Genomic DNA, 18624 nt, shown 5'->3' with positions numbered 1-18624 from the left:
ATTTTTACCTTTAGTTTCATGTTTGTGATAGAAATTAACCCATTTAACAGTTTTTCCCACATTTTAACGCAAATTAAGCAAATTTGTGGCACAAATCACCCCATTCATTTTTCCATTTTAGTGATGATTGTACATTGCCACATAGGCGGTGAATTTTCCCTTATTTTCCCTTGATCTGCTCTTGGGGTCATGATCTCCTCCTTCTCCATAGTGCCGGCGCCATTGACTTGTACAGCGAGGTCGTCCTTCTCCACCATGGCCCACTGCTCCGTCGACAACCTATTCACATCCGGTTCGAGCCCTTCTGCGCTGACCTCTAACGTCAATGGTTCAACCTCACATGGCGCATTTTGTACAAAGAAAATCCTAAGCACTTCGCTGATAAGTGCACAAATTTTGCAAGAGCAAAATCGAGGGAATTCCAATGCTTTGACACTGCAATGCGAAAGAAAAATAGGAAGATCCTCCTTTTTGGACTAAAAATAGGAAGACTTCAAGTCTTCAACAACTTGAAATTTGATTTTTTGTAAAGAGAAGAAAAACATTTTCTGTTTTCACGAATGAAAAAAAGAAAGAACCTTTGGACTAGAATAGGAAAGACTTCAAGTCTTCAACCAACCTGAAATTTGGAATTTTTTTAAAGGAAAAAAACATTGTTCCCTGCGTTTTCTCATATGTGAACAAAAAAAAAGTTCCAACCATCCATACGCTCACAGAAAAAAATTCTCTCATATCCTGGCCTTATCGGGTCCACAAGAGCTTAGAGAATCTTTAGCATTACGGTACCGTGGAAGGTGAGAAAGAACAGATCCGATAACACATACGACATAATTTAAACTAGCAGTTCGCGCCAGACATTACATTGTCGGAGTTCGTTCATACTAGCTAAACATAATAAAAAACCTAAATCTCCGCACAGTCATCATCGCCAGACTTCTTGACGTTGAGATGGTACTCCACCGATGAGTTGGAGAGGACGGACGCCAGGGCCAGGTCATACTCCTCCTTCAATGCCGCTTCGTCTTCGGCGGCGGCCGCCTTCTTCGCGTCGAACAACGCGCGCTCCGCTGCCCGGAGTCGCTTGTGCGCAGGCGAGAAGATCCAGTTGAGGCGGTCGAAGTTGCTCCGCGCCCGCTTGGCGAAGCTGCGGGACAGCACGCCACGCTTCCACGACTGCTCCTTGCGCGACTCCTTCACCGGCGGGCTGAGGGAGGAGCTCCCGGCCTCGTCGTTGTTGCGGCGCTTGCGCGGCGGCGAGCCGCCACGGCCCCCTCGGCCACCCCTCTCGCAACCGGAGCTTGACATCGGGGCGAGCTTTGGTTGCCCGCGTCCACGGTAAATCACGACAGGAGGAATGAGGATTTACCGCCGGAGGTAAAGAAATGCGGCGGAAGGGAAAAGGGGTAAAAGCAGACGTGAACCCTAAACGCCGGTCGCCCCAGTATATATGAGGGAATCGAGGGCGGTTACGGGCCGCTCTAAATTTTACAGGCCAGGCCGGGCCGGGCCGGGCCAGGCCGGGCGCTTTATTCGGTGTCTGGCGGGGCTGGTTTTTTTGGGTGTACTGTAAATCCGCCCTAAAGGGCCCGCCAGGCCACCGGGACGCACGCAGCGCGACTCCTCCCCTCACTCCCCATCTCCTCGGGCTGAACGCCTCTCGCCGCCGGCGATTGGAGCAGCGCCAGCGCCTCCTTCCGGCGCCCGCGGGAGCCTTCTGTGGACATGGGGACGCCCAGCTCATCACCGGCCAGAACAACTGCGCCCCGGACGGGGCGTCCTCCTCCAACCCATTCGGCGCCCTCGCCAACACCCTCCTCGGCCAGTCCAACAAAGCGGAGGTAAACCCTAAGTCCGTCGCCGCCCCGTCGGTCAAGACTCTCGAGCTTAAAGGCTTACCCTCTGCATCTGCGGTGGCCTGGATCAATTGGCGCCCTGTAGATCGTATGTGCTCATATGCTGCTTCCGTTACGCGAAGCCAGTGCTGTATCCCGCGCGGTCTAGATGCGCTGAAGAATACGGTTGATTCGTGGGTTGTACTGTCACATGTCTCTGATTGCTTGGTGTATTGATTTAGACTGACTAGACGGGCCAGAGCTATTACTGGTTCAAGGTTCCGTGTCTGGTCCCTTTCACCTTACTCTGAAACCATGCTCTAAAGTGCTGGGCGAGATACTTGAGTCAGTGCTTTGTAAAGTACTCCCTCCGTAAACTAATATAAGAGCATTTAGAATACTAAAGTAGTGATCTAAACGCTCTTATATTAGTTTACAGAGGGAGTATAAGCTACCAAGTTCGCTATAGTATCGGTAGGCTTCTCATCTTGTTTAAAAAAAGAGTAAAGGGTGAAAAGAGCTCATCGTGCTAGGATTCTAACCTTTAGCACACTCATTTCACCAGTTTAAGTAAAAGTACTCTGTGAATTAACTTATCTGAGAATCTCTGACTGACCTTATTCTGAACATACCAGTCATGAGGTACATGTGAAGACATATTTTTTTGTCTCCTACCAGTTTCCATGTTCCTTTATAAGAATTTGTGTGGATTAAATTGGAAATATGGGATGTTTAACATCGAAATGCATTAAATTGGTTATAACTTTTGTGCAGTCACTAAAGGGACTTCCTGGAGCCTCAGTTAATGTTCCAACTACGTCTGATTATAGCGCAGCTCCACTGTCTACTCTCCCTGGCTCTGAGAATGAGTTCAAGCAAGAGCAACGGCCATTTGCACGGGTAATGTTGATTCTCTAAAACTTTCTTTTTGTACCCCGTTTGGTCATTCCTAACTGTTGTTGAACACTTGCAGGGTGCCGACTTCATTCGTGGGGGTCCTGCTAATGATTGGGTTGAATCTTTTCGCCCTCCAGGGCATTCTGCATTTGGAGGGCCAGAAGCAAACTTTGCAGAATTTGAGCAAATTTATAACAATGCAGGCCCTACCTTGGGACCGGCCTTGGATGGTAGATTTCTGTGTCTTAGCATTTCTATCTACTGTGAATGGTTGTCTATTAACCACACATTGCAATGACTCCTAAATTTTGGTTCCAGGTCCACCGCAAAGGGTCTTATCTGGTGTTCTGCATTCTTTTCTTTCAAGTGGCCGAGCTGGTGTGCCATTTCAACCTGTCCCAGTACCAGCTCTTGGTTTGTCCGAAGCTGACAAGCAATGTATACGTGATCGCAGCTTCATAATGGCACATCATATTTTGGCCGATCAACCTGAAGAATATATACAAGCACAGGTTAACTTCTCTTACATTTGTGATTGGAATAGCCATGGATCATACAAATTTTCTCACAACACTTATTTCTGTCCTTTCTCCATTAGCTTAGCTCAGTAGTTTCCTGTTGACTTGCTTGACATTCTAAGTTCCATGTGCTGCCTATGTTTCGTTGATGGATGTTTACTAGAAGAACATTCATGAATGTAACACTTTTATCCGTATATCAGGTAAATACATTGCTGCATTCTCTTGATATTGACAATAGTGATCGAATGAAAAATGCCCTGCATGGGCCGTACCCAGAGATGGAGGAGTACTGGAATCAATCCCAATGTGCTTTGAGATCTGGCCCAATGCACAATGCTGTAAATAATTGGATTACTGAGTTCGGCATGCAAAATAATAACCCTGAGGGTTGGATCACTGAGTTTGGCAAGCAAAATAATAACCCTGAGGGTTGGGCGCACTCTTTTGAGCAGCAATATGGTCCCAATCGATGGGCCTCTGAATTTGAACAGGTCAGAGCCTTCTAAAAGCCTGTTTGACATTTTCACAACCATCAATTGTGAAGCATGTTTTTTCATTGTTTATACTAATCATATTAGCAGACAACGCATCCTAGAACCAAGTTCAGCCATGCTGAAGATACTGTTTAGCTTCTAGGCCAGTATAACTATGTTGCAATTGATACCCTTTTATCTGGATAATCTGATTGCCCAATAAATGACGATATCTGGCTATCTATGTATCCAAATGCAATTCTGGATTTCATTTGTATCTGCACCATGCGCTGCAGTATTCTTGAGTTTGTTCTCTTTCTACTGGTATTTTCTCGTAAACATTAGAAAATTATGTTTTCCATTTTCGTGAGTAAATTGCCAATATCCAACAGGAAACACAATCCAATAAGAAAGTTTGTTTGAGAAGGATATGTGGGTTTGGTATGCCATTACCCAGTTGTAATCTGATAGTTTCCCTACCCTACCCATTATCGAGATATTATGGTATCTATGAGTAATTGTATGCTGTATTTAGAAATAAAGTTTAAGATATTCTTTATATATGTATGTGTGTTTATTTTAGACAGTCTTATGTAAACATAGAATTCTTACTTTTACTAAATGTAGTTATTCTAGAACATGAGGTGACAAAGGATCACATTCTTTCAATATATCTGTTAAATATTAACTAGTTTTATTTGGCTTATAAAGTAAAAAAAAACAAAGCCTTGTAGTTCGTATGGAAATCTGCATACTCGTCATAATTTAGTTTCCTTCTGCACTAGCATGTTCATTTGTGGGATACATGGCTTAAATTATGCTATGTACTTTATGTTGTCTCAGCATCAGTCTCAGATGGCCATGGGTCAGATGGGAGGAGCGAACATGGCGAATCTCGCAGCTATGCAGCAATCCTGTATGATTGCAGAAACATTATCAAGTAATAATGACCCAAAGTTCCAGGTATTTATGATGGCCTGGTTGTACATGTAACTCTATTTTGCTTGCACATTGCTTTTACCCACAGTGAAAATTTGCTTGAACAACAACTCATCATAATTTAATTTTCTTCTTCATAAGGAAATATCCTACTCATGTATTGATGTGATTGCAGTTGCATCTTGATATGATAGGCTAAACCTAAATGTTCTAGATTAGGTCCAACATGCCTAAAGTATCTCAATGAATCCTAAAAAAGTCAGACCAAACCTCCTAAATAGGATCTTGCTTTCCAAACTGATAGAGAAGAACCTCTATTGGATATGCAGAAATGAACTAACATATATTGTGAATAAGTGTTGTATTGTTTCTTCTTATTGACGTACGACACACTATTGATATATCGTGTTATACTCTCATGTGTCCAATGTTTCTGTTTATGTCAAAAACACTATTTTTTAGTGGCAATTGGGGTGATATGAAATCCTATTTATTTATTATATATGTTCTGCTAGATATTCTACGGATACCGCCTATTGCATTTCATGGTTCAAACTCAAATTTTGTGGATATTGGATCATGAGAACTCTCTTTTAAGTCTGTATCTTTCACCAATAATAATATTGTTTATTTACATTAAGTTAATCAACTGTATTGCTTGCAACCTTATATTATACTATAGGATCATCATTATGATCGTCCTGTCTTAAGCACCTGATGACACTTTCTTTTTCCTTTTGTTTCAAAGATGAGCCGTGGTGAACTTATTATAGAAGATAACCAAGTAAAACAAGGTTCCGCATCTCAATCCAGTGGCTCGGCTGATGAATTTCAAACACAGCATAATGCTAATGCTAATTCTTGGGCAGATCAGTTTGTGCATGGAGAGGTAATACCAGAGAGCTGGATGCATTTAAATAATTGTATGGTGTGCTAAATGGGGTTTAGTTTTCACCTGAGAGCTGGATGTGTGTAAATTAATGCATGCCATGCTCAAATGGGGATCTAGTTTTTCCAGGCAGTGTAAAAAAAGGAACAGTGGTGTAATAATAGTATTATCATTTAGGAACACTAGATGATGCCCCAAACGTTGCTACAGGAATCTTGTTAGAATAAAAATAGTTGCTTAAATAACATCTAAAACTAATGGAAAGCAAATGTAATCTTAAAAAGGTGAAAAACATGAAGCATATAAAAAGAGAATAAAAAATGGATTCCAGTTAACAGAACATCATTTCTAATAAAAAATGTGAAGGATGAAATATGTAGGTATGCTGCAATCGCCCAAAACATATACTGTCAATACAAAATGTAATGAAAAGATAACTTATAACTAACATGCACAAATTGATGATGTGGCAGCCCTGCATGCATGCATAGAGTAATGCGAAAAACATGTAATTTATGACTTGCATGCAGGACTTGCTCATGTGGCATGCTTGCATGTGTAGGAAAAATAGGTAGTGGGTTGTAGCTATTTAGGAATAGTACATCGATGTCCCTTCTTTCACACTTACATCTGCTGGACACTGATGATTTTGCCTCACTAATATTTGTTCTACAGCTTTCACAAGGGTCCGATAGTTGGGTTAGTAGTGAGTTCTCTAGTGAACAGAATCAGGGTGGGCTCAAAGAGAAGTGGGTCGATGAGTTCTCCAAATTGAATGTGGATGATTGGGCAGAGGAGTTCAGTGGAGGAGCTTTTGGTGAGAGCTCTGCTGATCCATGGGCAGATGAGTAAGTACAAGTCTCTTGTTTTTGTGTCTTTACTAATAGTATTAAGGTTGAGCCGACCTCTGTTGCTTCTTTCTTGATATGTTATCTGACCAATCTCTCTGTCAGATTACTAGGGTTTGGTTAATATTCATTGAGAAGTCATTTGTTTTTACCATTGGTTGGTTATGTTCTGTTTTACAGAAGGCCCTTACGTATAGCAAATTACAGCTTATCATTAACTATTAGCTTCCAAAAGTTCTGGCGCTTCTCGAGGGGTTTATGTTTCTTCCGAGATGAACCCATATGTTGGTCACCCTAATCCAATGCAGGAAGAGCAGGAGCTCTTTCGGAAGGGCCTCTTAGGTGAAGCTGCTCTTCCTCTGGAGGCTGAAGTTTTAAAGAACCCTGATAATGCTGAAGGTTCGAGGTTGCTTGGAGTAACACATGCCGAAAATGATGATGACCAGCAGGTAATTGTGCCTCATTAATTTTAGTGATGTTCTGATGTTCATATGCTGAGTCAGGGATACAAATGGAGCGGAAACAGCTGGAATTGAGTGATATCACATTTGTTTTCATATTTTTTAGTGGGAGCAGAAACAAATACAGATACCCGAATACGGTATGGACGTGTACACTCTCGCTGGAGGAAGAAGAACCCTTAAACTATGCAGGCATGGCGCATCGGTGTCAGAAAGGTTTACCGGCATAGAAGGGTGGAAAGTGGCGGTGGAAAATTTGAAATATCCGATAGTCATATTCAAGAAAACCATATATTGCAAGTCAACATTGGCATCCGAACTAAAATGAAAATGGGTATGGAAAATATCTGGATTCTTTTTACAAATACAAATGTTGTATGGGATTTTGAAAAATGTGGTAATGGAATTGGATATATCCGTATCCGAAAAAAAGTTAGCCAATTTAAACAATTCTAGCCCTATATGCTAAGTACTCCCTCCATTTCTTTTTAGTCTGCGTATAAAATTTGTTTGAAGTCAAATTTCGTAAAGTTTGACCAACTATATTAGAAAAATATCAATATTCACAATATGAAATCAATATTAGTAGATGCATCATGAAATTAATTTTCATACTATAGAACTTTAATATTGTAAATGTTGATATTTTTAAGATAAATTTGGTCAAACTTTACGTAGTTTGACTTCAAACAAATTTTATAAGCAGAGTAAAAAAGAAACGGGAGGGGGGGAGTATCCAACATAAGAGCATCTCCAATAGGTGCCCTAAAATAGTGCAGGATCACTTTTTCATCACGAGGGGAAAACGCTGCGCCAACAGGTGCCATATATGCAAAAGTTTTACTCCAAATATACAACACCTACACCAAGTGTTGCGAATTTTGCAACACCAGGGGAACCACTCGGGACCACACAATTTGGTGTTGTAAAAAAGCACTCGGAAGGAGGTTTTTGCTGCTGTAAAAAAAGCACTTTTAGGTGTTGCAAATTTTGCTCCAACCATAATTTGGTGCCTTATGGGCACGTATTGGAGATGCTCTAAAGGCCTAAAAAGTTGTCGAATCTTACTTTTTTTGTATGATTCAACTTAGAAACTATTTTGCATTATAGTAGTATGTATTAAGGTTTCACGCACCAACCAGTTGCTCCAAAAGTCCAAACTGATGGAGAAGGTTGGGCATTCCACATATACTTCAACACCCCCACTCGTGTGCAGTCTCTCTGTCTTGCTGCATGCCTCAAACGTGGAAGGGAGCGAGCAGCAATTGTAGAAAACAATCACACTAGCCAGGACTCGAACTCGAGACCTCTGTCTCTGATAGCATACCATGCTTCATGCACCAACCAGTTGCTCCAAAAGTCCGAATTGATGGAGAAGGTTGGGCATTCCCCATATACTTCAACAGTGTTTCTCTGTCTACTGGTCTATCATTGATTTATTGTATGGTGCGAGTCGATCATCTTAGGTCACATAATTGTTGACTTGTTTCTTTTACCTAATATGTCACTAAATTATAAGATATTTGTATCGGCTCTGAATTGAGAAAACACCTGATCCGTATCCATATTCGAGTAACATCCGCTCCGTATTCGTATTCAGCATTCATCTTTGTTTTTGAAATATGAAAACGGAAGTGGAAAGAGCACTATCCAATCCGTTTCCACCCCTATCGGCGTAGGGCATTGACGTCAACGGAGGAGGGCAGTGAGCCCGCGACAGACGATGGTGGTGGAGGCGCTCTGGTTGCCATCCCACCGCAGCAAGGATGGACGGGTGGCAGTGTGTGGGCTCGGGATGATTGGATGGCCCCACGGCGGCGTGCTCGCCTGCTCTGCCCTTTGTCAATTAGGGACAGAGGATTAGGTTAAGGTTGTATTTACATTTCGGTGGCCCACACATTGCATGTCTGCTTGTTCATTGTTGCCTGCTTGATTATTGGGCCACACACAGCCATGATAATAACGGAAATTTCCGTATTTATGGAAACAGATATTTCATTTTCGTGTCTGCTCCGCCGAAAAATGTTGTACCGTTTTTGTTTCCCTTTCTGCCTAAGAAATTCCGTTGCGCAAGATTTCCATTTCCACATTTTTTTTCCGTTTTTCTGCGGACCAGACGGAAAGATTCCGCTCCTTTTTCATCCCTACCAAGTATTATACTACATGTTTGGCATATGTTGAACGGATTATTGTCACTATGGTAGTCCAGCATGGATGTATTGGATGCATCATATTTGTTCATTACCGAGTTTAGATCATTTTCAAGGAATATTGTTTTATCTTGTCTGAAAGGCCAAAGCAATATGCTAATTCTCGTGACTAATGATGTGAACCATTCTCTAATGTAGTTTACCTCACAAGAATTAGATATTCATATATACAAAATAAATAAAGAATGTTAGTTCTAAGAATCTTGGGGTATGTGGGATGGGCTCCATGCTTCTTCTTTGCTAAAAGAGTCTGCTATTATTAATTTATTTCCTTGCTTTCAGGCCATTGCTGCAATGCTGCATGCCCAGGAGGCCAATCCTACCAACTTGGAAGTTCTTCTTGCTCTTGGTGTCAGTCACACAAACGGTGAGTGTTATTTATGTGAGCATTTCAGTGACCTGCTTAATCTGCTGGAGTTGCTCTTATAAGAAATGAAGTGGTAGAAGGTAGGATTGGAAGGTAACAGGTATCTGCATTGTGCAAGCTAGTTTCAATTGTAAAAACTAAGCCATCTTCCAGGTTTTTCAATTTTCATTTACAGTTAGAAAAACTTCCCAATGCTCCAATCCTCCTCCTCCCCAGTGTGTAATAATGCTGCAATAGTTGTGCTCATAACATGTTCTAATATATTTTGAATCTCTGTTAAAGCAGGAAATTTGTCGAAATAGCCCTACTTCCGGTTTTTATTTTCAATATTTGTGTATACCATCATGAGAGGATCTATTTATCTTATATGATCACTGCAGAGTTGGAACAGGAGAAGCATTAAGATATCTTTCGAGGTGGCTCCAGATTCCAGAATCATCCAAAGTACGGAGGTCTCGCCCCTCCCCACCAAACTGATTCACCATATGGTCCAGATGTAAGTGAGGGGTATGTAATTCATAATGATGGTGTATCAAACAAACAATTTTAACTTGTTAAACCCTTTCCATCTCCAGCTTCCAAATGGTATTCTGTATAACTGTCTCAGTTTATTGTACCTTTCTATGAGATATTGTTAACTGTAATCATGTGTCTGTACAATCTGTTTTCTGATCTTACTAAAGTTTATTAGTTTAGGATACTAAACAACCTACCTCTCACCATGTTGTTAGATTGTTTAATGAAGCTGCTCAGATGTCGCCTGAGGATGCTGATGTCCACATAGTTCTAGGTGTCTTGTACAACTTATCAAGATAATAAGATAAAGCTATAGCTTCATTTAAGACGGCACTACAGCTGAAACCACAAGACTATTCTCTCTGGAACAAGCTCGGTGCGACCCAAGCAAACAGCATCCAGAATGCTGATGCCGTACTGGCATACCAGCAGGTAATTATTTTTTGGAACGTGCTTGAACTTCAACTTTGGTGAAATCTTCGTTCTGTTTTTAAGTATATTTATATGCTTGGTTTAAGAAGTACAGCACTTTGTCTCTATCACAGACTCTGGTTATTCCTTTTTAAGGAATGCTCTGGCAGTTGTATTTGCGGTACAAACTGCGAAAGCTAGCAGCATGATTCTTGTCTGACAAAAATAGTTTTATAATATAGTGTCTCTATACATGTTGGAACTAATTTTTTTTTGAAATGATCAACTAATAGACTGATTGGCGTATGGAAAGTAATGTCGCATATCACAAGCATTGGGATTGGGGCAGCTAAATCCCTCTCTGTGGAATGTGGATAAGTTTCTGTGTGATTGACACCAAGATTGTGTTTGCTGCTGAATGTATGCTACATCCCAAGTGCTTCTTGCATCATAATCAAATTATTTGTGATGCAGTGTAATCCCATTGATTTGGTGTCCAATCCTACAAATACATGTTTATTTGCATCCTTCACTTATTTTATTAGTATAAATAAACTATAAAGTGGATGGTAGGGCTAGGGTTCCTACCGGGCCTCCGGCGTAGATTGTATGGACAAGGGGGAGGAGGACGAGGGCTGGAGCGGGCGCGCCGGCGATGAGACGCCGTCGCGGCTAGGGTTGGTGCGGCGGCTAGGGTTCCGGCTCCTTGGGGAGCCGGGCAACAAAAGATTATAATATCTTTATTGCTTGCCTCAAACGGTGTCTTACAACTAGTATTTATAACTTTAGCCTAAGATAACTTGCCTAATATAACTTGCCTAAGATAACTTGTGGGTCAAGCCCCTAATACTAATGCCCGGTGGGCCTCTTTCTGGTATAGACCAAACCGGTCATAACATCTCTCCCCGCCTGCGCAAACAGCTCGTCCTCGAGCTGAAGGTCTGGATAGTGTTGGCGGAAGTCGTCACGCTGCTCCCAAGTAGCCTCCTCCTCCGGAAGGCCCGCCCACTGAACGAGGACGAACCAGACGCCACGACGGAGCTGCGCCTGCAACACCTTTGCCGGCTCGGGAAGAATGCGACCATCGGCGAGTGGAGGAAGCGCTGGAGGAGCCGCCGGTGGCTCGCCACGGAAAGGCTTGAGCAGCCCAACATGGAAGACGTCGTGGATGCGAGCGCGGGCTGGAAGCTGAAGACGATAGGCCACCTTCCCAATGCGCTCCAAGATAGGGAAGGGCCCGGCGTAGCGAGGGCCGAGCTTGCGCTTCGCGCGCGGGTCGAGTGACTGCGTAGAGCGGTGGAGGAGACGCAGCCACACCCAATCACCCACCGCGAACTCCGCCTCGCGATGATGATCGTCGTAGTAGTGCTTGGCCAGCTGCTGTGCCTGAAGGAGACGCTGACGAACCTCAGCAAGCATCTCATCACGAGTGCGGATAAGGTCACCCGCAACCTCCGTCCGAGCCGTCTCCGGGTCCACTGGAAGTATAGGCGGGGGTGGTCGACCATAGACCACCTCAAACGGCGTCGCGCGCAGGGCGGAGTGATAAGAGGTATTGTAGCATCCGCCCAAGAGAGCCAATCCACCCAAGCGCGAGGCCGATCACCTGTCACACAACGCAAATACATGGCAATGACCTTGTTAACCACCTCGGACTGACCATCTGTCTGAGGATGGAACGCCGTACTCAGGCGGAGTTGGACACCCGCCATCCTGAAGAGATCGCGCCAGACATGGCCCGTGAACACTGGGTCCCGATCACTGACAATCGAAGCAGGGAACCCGTGGAGACGGACGATGCCGTCGAAGAAGGCCCGGCCCACTGACGCCGCCGTGTACGGATGGCCGAGCGCGATGAAGTGGGCGTACTTGGAGAAGCGGTCGACCACCGTGAGAATGACCGACTTGCCGCCCACCTTGGGAAGGCCCTCGATGAAGTCCATGGAGATATCCGCCCAAACCTGAGACGGCACCTCCAAAGGCTGAAGTAAGCCAACCGGCCTCAGGGTCTCCGTCTTGTTGCGCTGGCATGTCTGACAAGACCGAACCCAGTCGCGGACCAGGGCACGATCGCCAGGGATGTAGAAGTCGGCGCGAAGACGATGGAGGGTTTTCTGCACACCCTCATGACCCGCCGAGTGGGCGAGCTGTAACACCTGGTGACGGAGATCATCATGCGCCGGAACAAAGATCCGGCGCCCATGGAGAAGCAGTCCGTCAGAGAAGCGCCAAGGCTCCTCCAGGTCGCCGGCCGTGAGCTGCTGCTGAAGAAGGACGGCGTCGTCGGCCGTCGCAGTGGCTCGGCGAATGTCGGCGAAGAGACCGAACGTCGGCCCGGAACGGATGCACAGGGCCGCCCCGGCGGACTCGTCGGTGGAGGAAGCACGGTCGGAGTCGCGACGGGACAGCGCGTCGGCCACGATGTTAAGACGGCCCGGCCGATACTCGACGGAGAAGTCGAAGCCGAAGAGCTTGCTGATCCACTGGTGCTGCGGCACGGTCGACAACCATCGGTCCAGCAAGAACTTCAGGCTGTAGTGGTCCGTGCGAATGTGGAAGGACCGTCCCCACAAGTACGGCCGCCAATGACGAACGGCCTGTACAAGGCCAATGAGCTCCTGCTCGTATGCCGCCAGCTTAAGATGGCGTGGAGCGAAAGGCCGGCTGAAGAAAGCGAGGGGCCCATCGCCCTGATGAAGCACGGCGCCGAACCTGGCGCCCGAGGCGTCACAGTCCACCACGAACGGGCGGTCGAAGTCGGGCATCTGGAGGACGGGGCCCGTCGTGAGGGCCCCCTTGAGGGCCTCGAACGCCGTCGTCGCCTCGGCGTCGCAGGCGAAAGCGTCGCGGCGAAGCAACCGCGTGAGGGGCGCCGCGATGAGCCCGAACTCCCGGATAAATTTCCGGTAGTAGCCGGCGAGGCCGAGGAACCCGCGGAGAGCCCGCGGCGAGTGAGGCGTCGGCCATGCAGAGACGGCCGCCACCTTGTCGGCGTCCATAGCCACCCCGTCGGCCGAGATGACATGGCCGAGGTAGGCGACGGTAGGTGTCCCGAACGAGCACTTCGAGCGCTTAAGGTGGAGGTGGTGCGCCCGAAGCTCGTTGAAGACGATGGCGACGTGCTGGAGGTGCTCGGCCCAGGTGGCGCTGTAGATAAGAATGTCATCAAAGAAAACAAGCACAAACCGCCGTAAGTAGGGTCGAAGGACGTCGTTCATCAGGGCCTGGAAGGTCGCCGGGGCGTTGGCGAGGCCGAAGGGCATCACCAAGAACTCGAAGTGGCCATGGTGGGTGCGAAACGCCGTCTTGGCGATGTCGTCTGGATGCATGCGCACCTGATGATAGCCCGACCGGAGATCGAGCTTGGTGAAGAAGCGCGCCCCATGGAGCTCATCCAAGAGCTCGTCGACCACCGGTATAGGGAACTTGTCCTTGAGCGTGAGCGCGTTGAGGGCGCGATAGTCGATGCAGAAACGCCACGTGCCGTCCGACTTACGGACGAGAAGCACCGGCGCGGAGAAGGGCGACGTGGAGATCCGGATGATGCCTGCCGCGAGCATAAGGGCACACTGTCGCTCCAACTCATCCTTCTGCAGCTGAGGGTAGCGGTAGGGCCAAACCGCCACGGGGGTGGAGCCCGGTACGAGGTGAATATGATGGTCGTACACCCGGGTGGGTGGAAGACCCCGTGGCTCGTCGAAGAGGTCGATGTGCTGCTGCAGAAGGGGATCCAGCAGGGGGTGCTCGGCCTCCTGGGACGCGGCGACCAGCTGGAGGTGGGGCACGGCTGGCGCGGCGCCCCCAAAGCCGTCCCATCGGATGCGGCGGCCCAGCCGCCAGAACGTCATCGAGAGTGCGTCGAAGTCCCACAGGATGGGCCCGAGGGTCCGGAGAAAATCCACCCCGAGGATGAAGTCGAAGCAGCCGAGGTCGATGCCTGCACACGTAATGGAGAAGTGCTCGCCATCGATGGAGATGGGAACGTCGCGGGCGAGCCCATGGCACCGGAGGCGATCGCCGTTTGCCACCGTGATCCGTAGGCGCTCCCCGCCCGTGGTTGGCAGTGCTAGCCGACGCATGGTCGCCGCGGGCAGGAAGTTATGGGTGGAGCCAGTATCCAGCAGGGCCACCAGCTGCTCGCCATGGACCGTCACCGGTAGCAACATGGTCCGCTCGCCACGGATGCTGGCGAGAGCGTGGAGGGAGACGACGCATGCCGTCGCCGTGGAATCCGCGGGCGTGTCCGCGGCCGCCGCGGGTGGTGGCTCGTCAGTCGAGTCGTCCGCCTCGGTGTAGTCGACCGTCTCCAAGTAAAATAGGCGGGGGCAGACATGGGTCGGCGTGTAGGGCTCATCACAGTTGAAGCAGAGGCCCTGACGGCGACGCTCCTGCTGCTCGGCCGGTGACAACCGACGGAAGGTCCGGGTGGTGGCCGGAGGTGCGGTCGTCGTGGCTGGAGGAAGCCGGCCCGGTGATGGTGGAGTCGGCGCTGGTCGACTGGGATGGCGGCCGCCCCGGCCGGCCGGCTGCTGCAGCGCCTGAGCCCGCTGTTCGAAGGCCCGGGCGTAGTACATGGCCGTCTGGAGGTCGGGGGGATCCCGGAGCTCGACGTCCACGCGAATATGATTCGGTAATCCGCCCACAAATAACTCGGCGCGCTGAGTCGCGGAGACGCCCGGCGCATGGCATGCCAGGGCCTGGAAGCGGTCGGCGTAGTCCTGCACCATGGATGTGAAAGGCAAGCGGCCGAGGGCCGCCAGTCGACTCCCGCGGATAGGAGGCCTGAACCGGAGGAGACAAAGCTCCCGGAAGCGCTCCCATGGTGGCATGCCGCCCTCGTCCTGCTCGAGGGCGTAGTACCAAGTCTGCGCCGCGCCTCGGAGATGATAGGACGCGAGCCAGGTACGATCCGAAGCGAGCGTCCGCTGCCCTCGAAAGAACTGCTCGCACTGGTTGAGCCAGTTAAGGGGGTCCTCCGTGCCGTCGTAAGTGGCGAAGTCCAGTTTGGCGAAGCGAGGGGGTGTCGAGCCACCGTGCCCGGGAGCTGCAGTCAACGATAGTGCGTGTGCCGGGTCGGGGATCTCCGGGGCGTAGTTCACCGAGCTGGAGGGACGGTCAGATCGGAGGGCGGGCATTGGGTGTTCCGGCGCCGTAGTATACACCGGGTCCGGAGACGAGCCAGCCGCCCATGCGGGAATCGGCGATGGCGAGGGCGGAAATTGCACCTGGTGAAGGGGCCGGCCAGTAGGTCGGGACGCGGGTGGTGGTGCTGTCGATGGCGGCGGCGCCTGGTGGTGCTGCTGCACCGTCGCCTGCGTCGTGGGGCCCGGTGGTGGCGCTGGGAGGAACTGCTGAGGCGGGCCCCCAGCGATGCGGTGGCGGTCGGCCACGCTGGCCATGGCGTTCCCGCGGCCGGGTAGTGCGGCAGCAGGAGCGGCGGCGGAGGCGCCCCTCCGTAGGGCGCCTGGAAGGCCGGGGCGGGCCACTGTAGCGGCGGCGGCCCATAGGCGGTGGTGGCGGTGCTCGGCGGCGGGGGCTGGTTCCCGGCGAGGTAGAGGGTGATGCCCCGGACGGCGTGGACGAGCTCCCGCAGGGTGCCCGACACCTCCTCGGGCGTAAGGAGCGGGGGCGGATCCGCCGTGGTGGTGGTCGGCGCTGGCGCGGTGGTGGTGATGGTCCCGGACGTGATCGCCGTCATCGGCGAGGAGGTGGCCGGCGGCAGCGGTGGTGGGTCGGAGGTGGATGGCAGCGGCGGCGGTGATGGAGGAAGCGACATGATCGGCCTGGTGTCTCTGGATACCAAATTGGTAGGGCTAGGGTTCCTACCGGGCCTCCGGCGTAGATTATATGGACAAGGGGGAGGAGGACGAGGGCTGGAGCGGGCGCGCCGGCGATGAGGCGCCGTCGCGGCTAGGGTTGCAGCTCCTTGGGGAGCCGGGCAACAGAAGATTATAATATCTTTATTGCTTGCCTCAAACGGTGTCTTACAACTAGTATTTATAACTTTAGCCTAAGATAACTTGCCTAAGATAACTTGTGGGTCAAGCCCCTAATACTAATGCCCGGTGGGCCTCTTTCTGGTATAGACCAAACCGGTCATAACAGTGGATGACTGATCAAAACCATCTTAGCGCTCATTATAGAAAATACGGGTATACTAAAGAGTTCCCCAGGTCTTTGGCTTATTACTTTAGATGTTGATTGTGGTATACCAAAAAGTGCCTGGAAGTAACCCCAAATTGTTGCTTGTTATTTCAGGCTCTAGATTTGAAGCCCAACTACGTCCGTGCATGGGCTAATATGAGAAATAGCTATGCTAAACCAGGTAATTCTTGTGTACCACAATGATCACTCGATCATGTTGTTGACTGTATAATTGCATTTTTCGCAAATACCCTGCGATTGCGAAATAAGAAACCTTATATTGAGTTAACATTACTCCACTGGTCCACTAACATGCTTGTCATCATTACATAAGTGAGTTTATGTTCTTTCACTTTTAGTATTGAAATGGTCGTCTTATTATCATGCTCTCTCAGTATTATAAAAATTCTGGGCACTTTTTGTACAATGAATGTCACCTAGTGAATAATGTTGATTAAGCGCAGACGGTTATAATGTGAACTACTCATTTACCTAACTTACTATAACGATGAACACGGAAATCTATCTTTACCGAAAAAGGGTTTCCCCCCGCTTTGTATACAAAGCAACCAACCGAGACAACCAACGATAGGTGCTGGGGCGGAAGCAGCACAGTCACGCCCAAAAGAAATGAAAGAGAAAATACAAGAGAAACAAATGTTGACAACGGCGGATCGACAAAAAACGAAGAAGCCTCGCGACCGCTGCATCCACCGGAGATCGCCCCGGGCAGGAGCACGCGCGGGTACTGGAAGACCCGCCACCGCCGACACCACCCGGCCAGATCCGGGGGCGACCGCCGGCGGCGGCGGGAGGGCAAGAAGGAGGGTGAGGGACGAGGGGGAAAGGGGCGCGCGCCGCCCCAGGCCGCCTCCCGGGGAGACGGCGCAGGGGCGGGACGGGGAGGAGAGGAGAGGGGAGCGGGGCGGGCCGGGGCGCACGCACCGGCGGCCGGCGGCGGCGGGAGGGGGCTAGGGTGCCACCGGCGGCGGGGAAACCCTAGCGGGAGAGGTTGGGTCGGGAGCGAGCGGGGAGGTTAGCTATTTGAGTGTTTCACTCGGCCCTGAAATCTATCTTTATCCAATGGTGTGATAACTCAGCACAGAAATTCATTGTGATAATATATAACAGTTATTCACATATAACCCCTGTTGCAAGATTGTTTTCTAAGTTGCTTTCTATGCACGGTCTGTACGAAGATTCCATTCGGTACTATGTAAGGGCGGTTTGCATGAATCCAAAAGAGGACAATGCCTGACAGTACTTGAGAATCTCACTTGGGTATGTCCGATTCGCTTCCTTTTATCTACATGTGAACATGAACAAATTTTTTTTATGATGATTTTACCTTACTAACACCTTTTCCCCTTTCCAACCAGTAACGCTTCATGCACTGATATGATGTGAGCAGATTTTAAGATTTGGAAAAAAGATAAAGAAAGATGCCACCTAATTTGATGGCTCTCTTTCACTTGTGTTGGTTTCTATTTGTTGTGTTAACAGTAATGGCCTCCTGACTTGTAGCTGGGTAATGTTGATGACTTATATGCAGAGAGGTGTTAGGAATTGTTGTTATAAACTAAAATAATGCAGAGTTGAGGGTTCTGAACTAATAGTTTGCCTTGAACATTCTACTTTTCTCATGTCTTTGGTTAGTGTCATGATTTTGGTTTGTTGCTTATCAAATTGATTTTTCAGAAGGAAATGTTCTTCTCATTGGTGCTTCTTGAACAAATAATTTTTCCTTGAACATTCTACCTTTCTCATATCTTTGATTAGTGTCATCTTCGCTAAATATGATTCTGGTTTGTTGCTTATGGAATTGATTTTTGAGAAGGGAATGTTCTTCTCATTGGTGCTTCTTCAGTGGAATCTGGATCATGGAATCTTCAGTTGCATCTGTCCACACATCTTGTGATTCTGTGACCGCTCACTTGGCTAATTCGATCACTATGCTTTGTACATATGCCAGTTTATTTTGTACTTCGTCCATCTGTATTTTAACACACAAAGTATCTTACAACACAATCTTGCAGTCTTCTGACAGTTCACTGACTAATTTGATCACTATTACGGAATCTTCAGTTGCATATTCTTTGTTTGCTGGGGAACTTCT

The 18624-nt window shown here is 48.4% G+C and overlaps 1 protein-coding gene across 1 annotated transcript; it reads left to right on the top strand.

Moving 5' to 3' along the window:
• Positions 1 to 1382: 1382 nt before the first annotated feature.
• Positions 1383 to 18151, top strand: LOC109732992 (peroxisome biogenesis protein 5-like). The gene is made up of 18 exons (XM_073501767.1): positions 1383 to 1403; positions 1497 to 1838; positions 2607 to 2732; positions 2806 to 2959; positions 3048 to 3241; positions 3451 to 3741; positions 4567 to 4686; positions 5411 to 5551; positions 6227 to 6399; positions 6635 to 6848; positions 6967 to 7194; positions 8540 to 8730; positions 9353 to 9437; positions 9818 to 9933; positions 10169 to 10385; positions 16623 to 16689; positions 17708 to 17789; positions 17888 to 18151. Exons 1-11 carry the CDS (start codon positions 1383 to 1385, stop codon positions 7186 to 7188), a joined length of 1998 nt encoding a protein of 665 aa, XP_073357868.1. The 3' UTR covers positions 7189 to 7194; positions 8540 to 8730; positions 9353 to 9437; positions 9818 to 9933; positions 10169 to 10385; positions 16623 to 16689; positions 17708 to 17789; positions 17888 to 18151.
• The last annotated feature ends 473 nt before the right edge of the window (positions 18152 to 18624 follow it).

The sequence above is a fragment of the Aegilops tauschii genome, chromosome 6, assembly GCF_002575655.3.
Source record: "Aegilops tauschii subsp. strangulata cultivar AL8/78 chromosome 6, Aet v6.0, whole genome shotgun sequence".
NCBI lineage: Eukaryota > Viridiplantae > Streptophyta > Magnoliopsida > Poales > Poaceae > Aegilops > Aegilops tauschii.
The sequence above is the reverse complement of the archived record's forward strand: the minus strand, read 5'-3'. Positions and strand labels throughout refer to the sequence as shown.